This window comes from Oryctolagus cuniculus, chromosome 11 (assembly GCF_964237555.1).
Source record: "Oryctolagus cuniculus chromosome 11, mOryCun1.1, whole genome shotgun sequence".
NCBI lineage: Eukaryota > Metazoa > Chordata > Mammalia > Lagomorpha > Leporidae > Oryctolagus > Oryctolagus cuniculus.
The window spans coordinates 54,905,602-54,918,709 of record NC_091442.1 but is presented as its reverse complement, the minus strand read 5'-3'; the positions used below and the strand labels follow the sequence as shown (position 1 = coordinate 54,918,709).

Sequence of the window (13,108 nt, the reverse complement as noted above, 5' to 3'; positions counted from 1 at the left end):
GGCCGGCAGATGCTGCAATTGCAGTGATTCTCCCCCTGAAACCAGCACAGCGCCCGACACAGAACACACACGCACTCAGCACTCACGAAAGGAAAGGAGAAGTTGCACGTACCTCATCTGTCATGATGGTGGCCATGGACCTGCCGATCTCGTGGTACTGCTGGCCTTTCCCTACTGGACCCAACAAGATAAACAAAAACCTGGCAGGACACACAGAGGAGGAAACTACTAAGCAAACACAGAGAGGTGACAGCTTACTCCTCTCTAAACAGTGTGACATTTTTCTCTGCTATCTAACAGAATAATTACTGTGCCACCAAAACAAAGGAGACACACCAATGACAGAGCACTTGGCATTGTCTGGACCTAACAGCCCTACTCTGGACAGTGGAAGCTGTTTGTTTAACATTATTCAATAAAGTAGTTACATTTCTTAGCATGTCCGTTGACACAATTCCCGGCTATAGAAAGGATGCTTTTTAAAAACTTAACCTGACTGGAGCCAGCATTGTGGAACAGCAGTTAAGTCATATGAGCCAAATTCATCCCCCATGAGTGCCAGTTCAAGTACTGGCTGCTCCACTTGCAATCCTGGGAAAGAAACAGCAGATGGCCCAAGTACTTGGGCCCCTGACACCCTGTGGGAGACCTGGACAGCGTTCCAGGCTCCTGCCTTCAGCCTAGCCCAGTATTGGTCGTTGTGGCCACTTAGGGAATGAACCAGATGGAAGATCTCCCTCCCCCCACCCCCCCCAACCCCCCGCCCCATAACTCTGCCTTTCAAATAAATCTTTAAAAGAAACTTGGCCTTATTGTGCAAATCCAAGGTTATTTGACTCCCATTCATTTTTCTAACAAGAAAACAGCAGGGAGAGAAGAGAGAGAAGGAAGTTGAAACAACCAATCCTTGTAGAGGAGTCCACTTGGCGTTTGGACATCTGACTGCCCTCTGATCACTGGGCTCTGCATCACCAGCAGCCCCCACTTCCGAGCGCAGGGACAGTCTCTCAAACAAATGCAGGCACATGTGAAAACCATACAAAGCTTTGCAGAACTGTGGCCAGAGACTCCTCTACCTTGGCTTGGAGACCTGGGACAGTAAGACTCGGGCTTTGATGACAACAAATGACTGGCCCTTGCTATGCTCTTTGAATGCCCCTCAGATCTGCACTTCTAGGCTGCAGGTACTGCGAGGTCATAGCCCTGAAAGTCTTAGAACGCACCTGCCTTGTGATTAATCAAAAACCATTCCCCGGAGCATCGATGCTAGCTGTTGGTACGAACACTTGGGCAGACGTGCACTTTCGAATCCCCAGAGCATTGATGTTAACCATTGGCACGAGCGCTCGGGCAGACCTGCACTTTCGCTGGACCGCGTGGAGCTTCCCCTCTGCCCCTACCTTGTTGGGATGGGCACTTCCGTCAGGCCCGAGAGAAGGACGGCTGGGGACAGCCTCACGAAGGCCACGATGGGGCGGTCCAGTGTGTCTACCTCTCCAACCAGCACGTTGGAGGCCTCCGCCCCAGTGGGGATTTTCTTCATGAAGTGAAGGTCCACCTGCGATCCAGAAGAAGCCGCTGGCACTCTGGGATCCAGCGCCTGAAGCATCACGTTATGGTAACATGCCTCCCCACACCGTTCATCTGATCTGCGCAAAAACCCTCTAGATAAAGTACATTACTCCCGGTTTTGTGGTTTGTTTTCTTTTTTTCTTTTAAATGGAACAACCTGGCTGGCGCCATGGCTCACTTGGCTAATCCTCCGCTTGCAGCGCTGGCACCCCGGGGTTCTAGTCCCAGTTAGGGTGCCGGATTCTGTCCTGGTTGCCCCTCTTCCAGTCCAGCTCTCTGCTGTGGCCCGGGAGGCAGTGGAGGATGGCTCAAGTGCTTGGGCCCTGCACTCGCTTGGGAGACCAGGAGGAAGCATCTGGTTCCTGGCTTCGGATCGGTGCAGCATGCCGGCGGCAACGCACCAGCCGTAGTGGCCACTTGTGGGGGGTGAACCAACAGAAAAAGGAAGACCTTTCTTTCTCTCTCTCTCTCTCTCTCTCTCTCTCTCACTGTCTAACTCTGCCCGTCAAAGAAAAAAATTAAAAAAAAAGATTTATTTTGGGGCTGGCATTGTGTAGTAAGTTAAGCCGCCACCTGCAATGCCGGCATCCCATATGGGTGCCAGCTCCAGTCCTGGCTGCTCCACCTCTGATCCAGCTCCCTGTTAAAGTACCTGGGAAAGCAGCGGAGGATGGCCCAAGTGCTCAGGCCCCTGCACCTGCGTGGGAGACCAAGAAGAAGCTCCTGGCTTCTGGCTTTGGCCTGACCAAGTCCTGGACATTGTGGCCATTTGGGGCGCGAACAAGCAGATGGAAGATCTCTCCCTCTCTCCTCTCTCTCTCTAACTCTGTCTTTCAAGTAAAAAAAAAAAAAAAAGACTTTAAATAGATATTTATTTATTTGTATTTATTTTTTAAATGTATAATTTAAAATTCAAGTCCTGGCTGTGCCACTTCCGATCCAGCTCCCTGCTAATGGCCTGGAAAAAGCAGCCAAAGATGGCCAAGAGCTTGGGCCCCTGCCACCCACATGGGGAAACCCAAAAGAAGCTCCTGGCTCTGGCCTGGCCCAGCCTTGGCCATTTGGGGAGTGAACCAGTGGATGTAAGACATGTCTGTCTGTCTGTCTGTCTCTCAATTTCTCTCTCTGTAACTGTGCTTTTCAAATAAATAAATCTTTAACAAAATAAAAAAGACAGCATCGTGCGCGAGTGGACAGGAGAGAGGAGAGGCTGTAGGCAGGGAGACGAGGGCTTGGGGCAGAGATGCTGTGTGGCTCTGCTACTGCCCTCGGCCTCGGGGACCCCAGGCACAGGCCTCAGGAGTTTAGGAGACAGCAGCAAAAACACTACTCTGCAAAACCTTTGGAGGGTGAGAGGAGGTACAGGAGAGCAGGTACCAAAACTGACAGAAGAACCGGAAGGCGGCGTGGGCTGGCACGTGCGTCTAGCATGTCAACACGTTGGATCTGGAAGCACGCTCCGAGGAGTTGGCCCTGCCCAGCCAGGAGGCAGAGCACAGGAGCACGGGGCCTCGCTTCCTGCAGAAGATGCCCTGCTCTGTGGAGGGAGGCTCCGAAACACTGAAGCTCACCCGGGTTCCAGCAAGGCGACTCCGTGCTCACTGGAGATAGACGGAGGCCTAGAAGCCAACTTCCCACATCTCTGCTCACCTTGCTTAAATCCACAGGGCTGTGTTCGCAATTCACTCCATTTTTCACTTCGAGATGTGTAGTTGGGACAGACTGAGGAGACACAGTTTGACCTAATTGGAGAAAAACAAGCAGAATCCTGAGTCACTGCCCTCCCCCACCCCCAGCAGTTCCCCACCAGCCACCCATCTCCATTTGGCTATGTCTTCTGCTGAGCCTACTTGGAGAAGATGCCTATGAAGCCACACCTAGCTCCTTGCCTACCCCTCAGTGGTAAGGTCTGATAACTTGGGACCCTTCTTCCTAACACATTTATAACCCTCTTTTATGATTTTTGTAGTAAGGCGCTAATCCTTAACCAGAGGCACGGACAATAGGCCCCAGTGGAAAACCTGTTCACAATATGGAGTCCAGGCAGGTGTCCTGCACACCGTGATGCAGCACATGTGGTGGCCAGGAGACCACAGATGAGCACCCGCCTGGCCACGGAAAGGGGAACCAATCAGCAGCTGAAACTCACTGAGTGTCCGCCTCCCACCCTGCACTAGCTCGGGCTTCACCTGGCTTCACTCATTGGAGCCTCACAATAAACTTAGGGATTAGGTCTGTTTGCTACCCTTCCTTTACAAGTGAGAGTGGACCTGAAAGAGGTTTAGTAGACTGCCCACTGTCACCCACTTTTCATGGGGTAAAACCAGAATGATGAGCCTACGAGTGACCCAAGAGCCTACACTACAGTGTTTGGCCTCCCTGGTCTACAACGTTTGCTTACTCCCAGAATGCTCCAGTTGACCCTCTCTGGTCCCTCCTTATCCCCAGTGTGGCTACCTACCAACAGCCACATCAGTTCTTGGGAACAAGTCCTTATTTTGGGTCCTCAGAGATCTAGCGCCACAAGAAAGACGGGCACCAGTGCCCCTAACATCTCACCAGTCACCAGATGGCTTAAACGGACACAGAAATACGTTTGACAAATACAGCCCCTACTTCCTAGTGACGCAGCACCTCCTGCCAGTCCCCATGCGGCCCATTAATGGAGACAGCAGCTGTGCCGAGTGAGCTCACCGTGCCTATCCATCGAATGCGGGTCAGACTGCCTCTTGCCGGCCTCGGCGAAGGAGCGCACGATGGGAATGAGGTTGCTTCTCTTCTTCTCGTTCTGATGGTGGTGCTTCTTGAGGAGGGCGTCCCGCACCTTCACCCGCATGCTGTCGCTCAGGTCACTGAACAGTTCCTGCTGGTCCAGGATCAGGTCTGCAAAGCAGGCACTCGTGTGAACGCGCAATCACAAAGGCCACCTCGGTGTGGGCCTGGGGCTGGGGGTGGGGCGAGAGGCAGGGGACGCCGCTCAGCTCCAGGGTCTGCAAGAGCTCGTTGAGACCATGGCTGCAGGAAGTCACACCTTGTTCATGTGATTATGAATTGAAACTATTAAGCATGTAATATGTGCCGGAAACTACACTGCAAAACTTACATATATTATCTAGTCTAATCCTTATAACCTCGAGAAATAAATTTTATTAAAACAATTTTTACAGATGAGGAAAGGAGGGCCTAAGTCCTACAAAATTCCCCAAGGTTGCACATCTAATAAGTTGCAGAGCTAGGACTCACACCCAGGACTAACTTGAAAGCCCGTATTATTACCTTCTTTGTCATCTGCCAGACTTCCCCCACAGTCTCTTCCGCCAAAATTTTCGCATTGGTGTAGTTATCAAGAGGAACAGAGGGGCAGGCACTAGCCTAGCAGGTAAGACTCTGGCTTAGATGCCTGTGCCCTATGTCAGAGCACCTGGGTTTCCACTCGGATCCACCTGCTGACTCTGACTTCCCTCCCTGGGAGACAGTGGCGGTGGCTTCTGGGTTTGCTTCTCCCACGCAGGAGACCTAGACTGAATTCCCAGCTCCTGGATTCAGCCCTGGCTACTGTGGGCTTTGAGGAGTAAACTAGCACATGGGAGTGCTTGCCTGCATCCTCCCTGCCTGCCTCCCTCCCTCCCTCTCTCTCTCTCTCTCATAACTAAATAGGAACTATTACTGAAGAACACCAAATAGCTACTTGAAAGTGGAACCTAAAAGAATAATTAACTGGCTGCTCACCCCAATTACCACCAGACATGTCTTTAACCTTTCCAGACCAACAGAGTTGAGGGGGAGAAAAATCCCAGTACCTGACGCTGAGAGGCAGTGGGCACAGCAGCTAACACGAGGGGCCTTGGAGCTACAGGCCCACATTCCATCCCAGTTCTCTAACTTTCTGGCTATGCGATCTTGGGCAAGGTAAGTAATTTCTCTTAAACTCAGTCTCCTCATCTGTAATTTGGAGCTAACATAATCACCCCATCTTAGAAGACTGCTGTGGAAAATCAGATGATACGGATCACCTGTCCTTATCACCAACGTTATGAAAGCATCAGCTATCCGATATGAGACCCATGATCATTTTACTTCAATCCTACATACCTCTCCCCAAACCTCAACCTATTGTCAATTTCTAGCTTCACCCATGGCTATCCAAATGCTAGAAGCAATCAGTGAGGAAAATCTACTCCACATTCATGTCAAAGATACATATTTCTGTTTCTTTGATTCCACCCTTCCATTCTATAATCATGGTTCAGGAACTCCCACCCCAGGGGCCATCTCAGATCCCCCTCCATCTACTCCCTCCTTGTTGTTTTCTCTTGTCACCTAATAGTTCTCGAAAGAAAAATGTCTTAGCCCTTTGCAATTTGACTGCCCCCACGGAGCTTCTTTGGAAAAAGCCATCACTAATGTCCTAGCTGCTAATCCAGTGGGTGGTTCCAGTGCTCATCTGACCTGTCTCCTCTGCAGCTTCTGACACTGGTACAGCAACATCTCTTCTCTTGGCTTTTACAGTTAGCTGAATGGTGGCCTCCAAGAGATGTGTCTATGACCCAACCTCCCCCAGAACCTGTGCATGTGATTTTATTTGTAAAAAAGGGTCTTTGCAGATGTAATTAAGTCAAGGATCTCAAGATAAGATCTTCCTGGATTATTGGGGTAAGCTCTAAATCCAAGAAAAAATATCCTTGAAAAAAAAAAAAAAGACACACAGGAGAAACTTAGAAGTGCATGTGAAGACAGAGGCCAAGATTAGAGTTATGCAGCCCAAAACCAAGAACACGGAGGGCCCCAGAAACGAGAAGCTGAAAGAATCAAGGAATAATTCTCCCTAGAGTTTTCAGAGAGAGTAAGGCCCTGGCAATACTCTGATTTTGAACTTCTGGCTTCCAGAACTATAAGAGAAAGAGAAAAAAAACAACTTCTGTCCTTTTAACTGACCGTGCATGTGGGAAGCCATAGGAAGCAAACACAGATTTCATGACCATTCCCCAGTCTCCTCCAACCTCCCCAAGCACTCCTCAGTCTCCTTGGCGGTCTTCCTTACTCCAACCTATCAGAAGCCACCTTTAAACACTGTAGCTCCCCAGTTTCTGTCACAGCCTTCTGATCTTTTCTCCTTTCCTAATCTCAGCTGCCTATGGACTGGTAACCTCCTAAAAGTATATCCTAGCCTAGCTCTCACCTCTAAGTGCCAGCTCCAATTACCCAGTAGACCACCATCGAGACGTCCCGCAAACCTTCAGAACTAAGTACAAACAAAACCACACTCAGAATCCTAAATTCTTTTTCTTTCATTCTCCCCATTCTGCCAAACTGTTTGCATTAATTCTACTTCCGCAGCCTCACGGGGCATCATCTGCCCTCCCTTCCACTCCCTCCTGCCAACTGCCCGTGGTACAGGCAACTACTGCTATCAGCCCAGCCCACTTCTCCCTCCAACTCACCTTCTGTATCGCTTTCATCACTACATTCTGAATATGCAAGATTGACTGTCACCCACGCACCAGCGGCTCCCTGTTGTTCACACAGAGTTATCAACAGTTTCAAAAGCTGAAGCGATATGGGGTTAAGCCCCTGCTTGGGATGACTGCCCATACTGGGTGCCAGTTTGTGTCCTGGCTGCTCAGCTTCCCAATCCAGCTCCCTGTTAATGCACCTGGGAGGCGGCAGTGATGGCGCCGGGACTTGAGTCCCTGCCACCCATGTGGGAGACGTGGGGAGAGTTCTCAGCTCCTGGCTTTGGTCTGGCGCAGCCCTGACTGTTGTAGCCATTTGGGAAGTGAACCAGTGGATGGAAGATTGCTTTCTCTGTCATTCTGCCTTTCAAATAAATAATATTTTTAAAAAGAAAAGATAGGGCCGGTGCCGCGGCTCACTAGGCTAATCCTCCACCTTGCGGCGCCGGCACACCGGGTTCTAGTCCCGGTTGGGGCGCCGGATTCTGTCCCAGTTGCCCCTCTTCCAGGCCAGCTCTCTGCTGTGGCCAGGGAGTGCAGTGGAGGGTGGCCCAAGTCCTTGGGCCCTGCACCCCATGGGAGACCAGGAGAAGCACCTGGCTCCTACCATCGGATCAGTGCGGTGCATCGGCCACAGCGCGCCAGCCGCGGCGGCCACTGGAGGGTGAACCAACGGCAAAGGAAGACCTTTCTCTCTGTCTCTCTCTCTCACTATCCACTCTGCCTGTCAAAAAAAAAAAAAAAAAAAAAAAAAAAAAAAAAAAAAAAAAAAAAAGAAAAGAAAAGAAAAGAAAAGAAAAGAAAAGAAAAGATGGGGCCAGTGTTGTGGCAAAGCAAGTAAAGCTACCGCTTGAGATGCCAGCACCCCATATGGACACCGGTTTGTGTCCCAGCTGCTCCACTTCTGATCCTGCTCCTTGCGAATGGCCTGCTAAAGAGCAGCGGAGGATGGTCAAATTTGGGCCCCTGTCACACACATGGAAGGCCTGGATAAAGCTCCTGGTTCCTGGCTTCAGACTGGCCCAGCACCGGCCATTGAAGCCATCTGGGCAGTAAAATGGAAAATCAATCAATCTCTCTCTCTCTCTCTCTCTCTCTCTCTCTCCCTACCCCTCTCTGTAACTCTTTCAAAATAAATAAAAAGAAAAGCTGTCACGGGTTCTTCTACCTGACACAAGGGTCTCTCCTTTAGCCACGGAGCCAAAAGTTAGCAAATTGTGGATGTGACCCCAGTGAGTTCCATCTTTCCCAGGCAATCAGTGGAACTTCTGGGCATCTTCTTGGAAAAGAGGGGACCCAGGATCCCATCAGTGCTGACTCCTCTCCTGGGTACTTGAAATGGAGCAAGATCAGGAAAAATCTTTAACCTGTCCAGCTGAACAGAGCCAGCTGGAAGGAGAAGTCCCCATATGCAACCAGGTGTTTTTCCAACTTAGCTCCCAAAACATGGTCCCTAAATACTCAATCACATCGACACTGGCCGGACACATTTCTGCCTTTCACATTGTGCTGAGGAAAGGGGTGCACTGCGACTTGTCCGCCCTGGATGTCGTATTTTAACACCTTTCATTCTCTGCAACTCTTTCCTTTGCAAAATGCCAAACTGCTTCTTTCTCTAAGCACATTTCCAAGTTGCACTTACTTTAACTGCTGCTCCTAGGGCTACTTTCCCACCAGCAGGTGAACTCCCAGAAGGCAGGAACTGTCTCATTTCAACAAGGGGACTTCAGAAAGTTTGTGGAAAAACAATTTTTTTTTTGGACAGGCAGAGTTAGACAGTGAGAGAGAAACAGAGACAGAGAGAGAAAGATCTTCCTTTTCCGTTGGTTCACCCCCCCAAGTGGCTGCTATGGCCAGCGCACTGCGGCCGGCATGCTATGCCGATCCGAAGCCAGGAGCCAGGTGCCTCCTCCTGGTCTCCCATGCGGGTACAGGGCCCAAGGACCTGGGCCATCCTCCACTGCTGCCCCAGGCCACAGCAGAGAGTTGGACTGGAAGAGGAGCAACCAGGACAGAACCGGCACCCCAACCAGGACTAGAACCCAGGGTGCCGGTGCTGCAGGTGGAGGATTAGCCAAGTGAGCTGCGGTGCCAGCCGAAAATCAAAATGTTAACGTAAATTTATTTTGGTGCAAAATGCTTTTCGAAACCTATGCCTGGTTTAGGTTTTTTATTTTATTTATTTTTTATTTATTTTTATTTTTTGACAGGCAGAGTGGACAGTGAGAGAGAGAGACAGAGAGAAAGGTCTTCCTTTGCCATTGTTTCACCCTCCAATGGCCGCCGTGGCCGGCACGCTGTGGCCGGCACACCGCGCTGATCCGAAGGCAGGAGCCAAGGTGCTTCTCCTGGACTCCCATGGGGTGCAGGGCCCAAGCACTTGGGCCATCCTCCACTGCACTCCCGGGCCACAGCAGAGAGCTGGCCTGGAAGAGGGTCAACCGGGACAGAATCCGGCGCCCCGACTGGGACTAGAACCCGGTGTGCTGGCACCACAAGGCAGAGGATTAGCCTAGTGAGCCGTGGCGCCGGCCTGGTTTAGGTTTAAAACACATTTTCCACTTTTTGAAGACTCTTCCTATTTCCCTGTGCCTGGCACATCATCAAGCACACAGTAGGTACCAAATAAATGCTCGCTAAATGAGAAGGCAAATGGAAGTCTAAAGACTGGTCATCTGAATTCCATAACAAGCACATGAAACAGGTAAAGTTGTCTGTTGGCTGGAAACCTACCCGACAGCGGAGGGTCTGTGGCTTGCCCAAGGACACACAACCGCGCACTTCTTAATGGGCACGAGAGTGCCTCTTTTCCCTCACCTGACCTTACCTGAAATCTCTTCTATGCTATTTGCACGCATATCCAGGAGGACGGTTCCATTAATAAGGCAGCTCCTTAGCTCAAAGAGGCTGTGCAAGGACAGGGTTGCCACGTACGGCTTGCTCCAGCGCTCTCCCCCATCCTCAACGTCTTCTTCAAACTTCAGCCACCTGAAAGCATGACACATACAGATGCCAAAGGTAGACAATGAGGTAGACAACCAAGACAAGAGAGACAGATCTTTAAAACCAGCCACTGAGAAAAGCATCTGAAAGTTATACTGAACATTGTAAAAGCGAATGTTCAATGTACGTTGGCCAATGAAAAAACGTATAGAACAGTGCAAGACTGAGTACAGTAATTCCATTTAAAAATATATTCATTTATTATTTGAAAGACAGAGAGACAGACTGACAGGTATCTTCTACCCACTGGTTCATTCCTCAAATACCCACAACATCCAGGGCTGGGCTGGGCAGAAGTCAAGAGTCCAAAACTCTACCCTGGTCTCCCACCTACGGGATCCAGGCACTTGAACCATCACCTGCTGCCTCCCAGGGTGAAAAGTAGGAGGTATCTGGAATTGGACGTACAGCCAGAACTCAAACCCAGGCATTCTAGTATGGGACACAGGAATCCCAAGTGGCATGTAACCCTGTGTCAAATGCCTGCCTCAATCCCATCTTTCTTTAAAGGAAATCTGAAACGGAGTGGATGGCTGTATCAGATCTCCCTTTATCTACTGCCTCCTTCTTCTCTTCTCCTATCACTTAGAAGTTCTCAAAAAGAAAAACTTCTTAGCCCCCTTGCAATTTGGCTTCCCCAGTGGAACTGCTTTTGACACAACCATCACTAACTTCGCAGTGCTAGATCCCAGGAGCGTCTCCAGCCCTCCCACCTGACCTCTCTGCAGTACTTGACACCGAGAGATCAAAGGCGCTTCACTTGGCTTCTGTGTGTATAAGACACCAAATCGTACCCTCCTCATTAGCCCTGGAGCAGTGGGATTACAAGGAGCCTCTCACTTTCTTCTTTTCGCTTATCTTTATTTTCTGATTTTCTGTAGTTAGCATGTATTACCTATTCAATCAAAACTAGATATAATCTATATATCACTGGGACACACTGACAAGTCACGTGAATAAAATGACAATATTTTCCTTTTTATCAGTGCCTATGTAACCTGCAGAGGTTTACAAAGACTGAATGACAAACACTAACTGCCTTTTAATGCGGTATCAGGACAGCTGTGTGAGTGAAAACTGCAGTTCTGCTGTGTTAGTTACCCTTCTTCTTCCCTGAGGTCCCGGCTCTGTGTCATTCGTGAGGCTCGCTGGTCGGTTACATCAGGAGCCAAGAAACAGCTCTGGTTCATATGGGGGCTCTTCTGGGAGTTGACTGTCAGCTACCCCAGGAAGTCCAGTATCAGGCTGGCCATACACCCGAGAGTCTCTGTGAGGTTGAACTGTCCCAGAGGAAGTTCAAACCTCAAAACCTCTGGCACTTGCCAGTGAATTAAAACCCAAATGACCGGCCGGCGCCGCGGCTCACTAGGCTAATCCTCCGCCTAGCGGCGCCGGCACACCGGGTTCTAGTCCCGGTCGGGGCGCCGGATTCTGTCCCGGTTGCCCCTCTTCCAGGCCAGCCCTCTGCTGTGGCCCGGGAGTGCAGTGGAGGATGGCCCAGGTGCTTGGGCCCTGCACCCCATGGGAGACCAGGAAAAGCACCTGGCTCCTGGCTCCTGCCATCGGATCAGCGCGGTGCGCCGGCCGCAGCGCGCCGGCCGCGGCGGCCATTGGAGGGTGAACCAACGGCAAAGGAAGACCTTTCTCTCTGTCTCTCTCTCTCACTGTCCACTCTGCCTGTCAAAAAAAAAAAAAAAAACAAAAAAAAAAAAACAAAAAAAAACCAAATGACCATAACGCTCACCTGCAGAAAACTCAGGACCTGTACTGTGTCTGCAGGGCTAGGTTCCAACCATTTGGCTTTGTTTGGCATCTTCTAAGCCAGACCTATAACACCAAGATGGCCCATGAATTTGCTCTGGGCCCCAAACAAAGGAGAGAGAACCTCCTGAAAGTTCTGGCTTCTCTATACCAGTTGACCTTTAGCATGGCATGAGAAAGAGACCAACACCAAGACCCCCCATGGGGGACCCTGGAGCATCAGGCCCCTGCTTCTCCCAAAAAGAAAGAAAGGGCAAGCAGGTCTGTCCCTTGCGGAAAGAGATACGACCCATCCGCCCACCCAGGCTCTTTTCGATGGCATCTCACCTGGCTGTCTCCTTCCACTCGGCGTCCTCTCCTTCCTTCACACAGATCTCATCCAGCTCTGTGAATAGCTCGTGCGGCACATGCTCCTCGTCGTCCTCGGTGCCAAGAATGAACTGAACGCGCTGAGACGGCGTGTCTAGGAAATCCAGCAGAGACAGCGCTGGTTCAGCCACGAGCGTGGGACACAAATAGCAGCCTGCCTCACCTGCTAACTTCAGGAACACAGGAACGAAATCCGGGATGCAGATCCTAAGGCTTCTTTGCTTTCAGAGAAAAGGCTCTTCTGTGGGAGCCGTTTCATGAACTGAGATCACTTGGCTGTGGCTTGACTATGGTAATGGCTCCTGAACTCACCCAGGGGTTTAAACCTAAGAGGTGGGGCCTAGGACAATAGTTCCCACAAAAGCCTGAGCTGGGACCAGCCTGCCCCCCCCCCCCGCCTGTGTGATCTTTCTTCTGCCACTGCCATCCATGGTCCTCACGAGAGGCCAATTTGGGGCTTGAACCTCCAAAACTGAGTCAAAGAAACCTTTTCCATTTATAAGTTAGGTGCCTCGGGTATTTTGTTATAGTGACCAAATGACTAACACACACCTGGAGAACACCCCACAAGAACCTAGAAAGAATTGTAGTCAAAAGGAATGACGAATTCTCTAGCAAATGAATTTCCTGACTGTTGTGCTGACTTTGCTGGGCATGAACTGCCAAGTTTTCACGTGGAGAGTTTTTACTATTTGAGCGTTTCTTCTCTTGGAAGAAAGAAGAAACCCTATGAAAGGGCTGTGTCTGTCACACATTCCCATGGCATCCCCAAGCTCCCAGGCCCTCCCCCGGGAGGGGGTTACCGTGGGCCAGGGCTTCCAGGCCTTCCTCCCCCTGGCTGGCTCCTTTGCCCCGCCCTCGTCTCCGGTGCTTCTGGCCATGGGTGCGGTGGTGCCGATGGCTTTGCCGGCCCAGTGGCATCCGAACCCCCACATACAGAGTTCTGTGAC

The 13,108-nt window shown here is 50.6% G+C and overlaps 1 protein-coding gene across 3 annotated transcripts in view; it reads right to left on the bottom strand.

Moving 5' to 3' along the window:
* The window catches only part of SLC4A8 (solute carrier family 4 member 8), an 82,296-nt gene that overhangs the window by 42,825 nt on the left and 26,363 nt on the right, over positions 1-13,108 (bottom strand). For all 3 annotated transcript variants that reach the window (XM_051845480.2, XM_070052255.1, XM_070052254.1), the window contains 7 exons: positions 12,962-13,108; positions 12,117-12,252; positions 9,853-10,013; positions 4,267-4,455; positions 3,223-3,314; positions 1,401-1,558; positions 113-200 (listed from right to left, as the gene is read on the bottom strand). In XM_051845480.2, coding sequence (XP_051701440.1) covers positions 113-200; positions 1,401-1,558; positions 3,223-3,314; positions 4,267-4,455; positions 9,853-10,013; positions 12,117-12,252; positions 12,962-13,108 — 971 coding nt within the window. The remainder of the gene's footprint in view (positions 1-112; positions 201-1,400; positions 1,559-3,222; positions 3,315-4,266; positions 4,456-9,852; positions 10,014-12,116; positions 12,253-12,961) is intronic.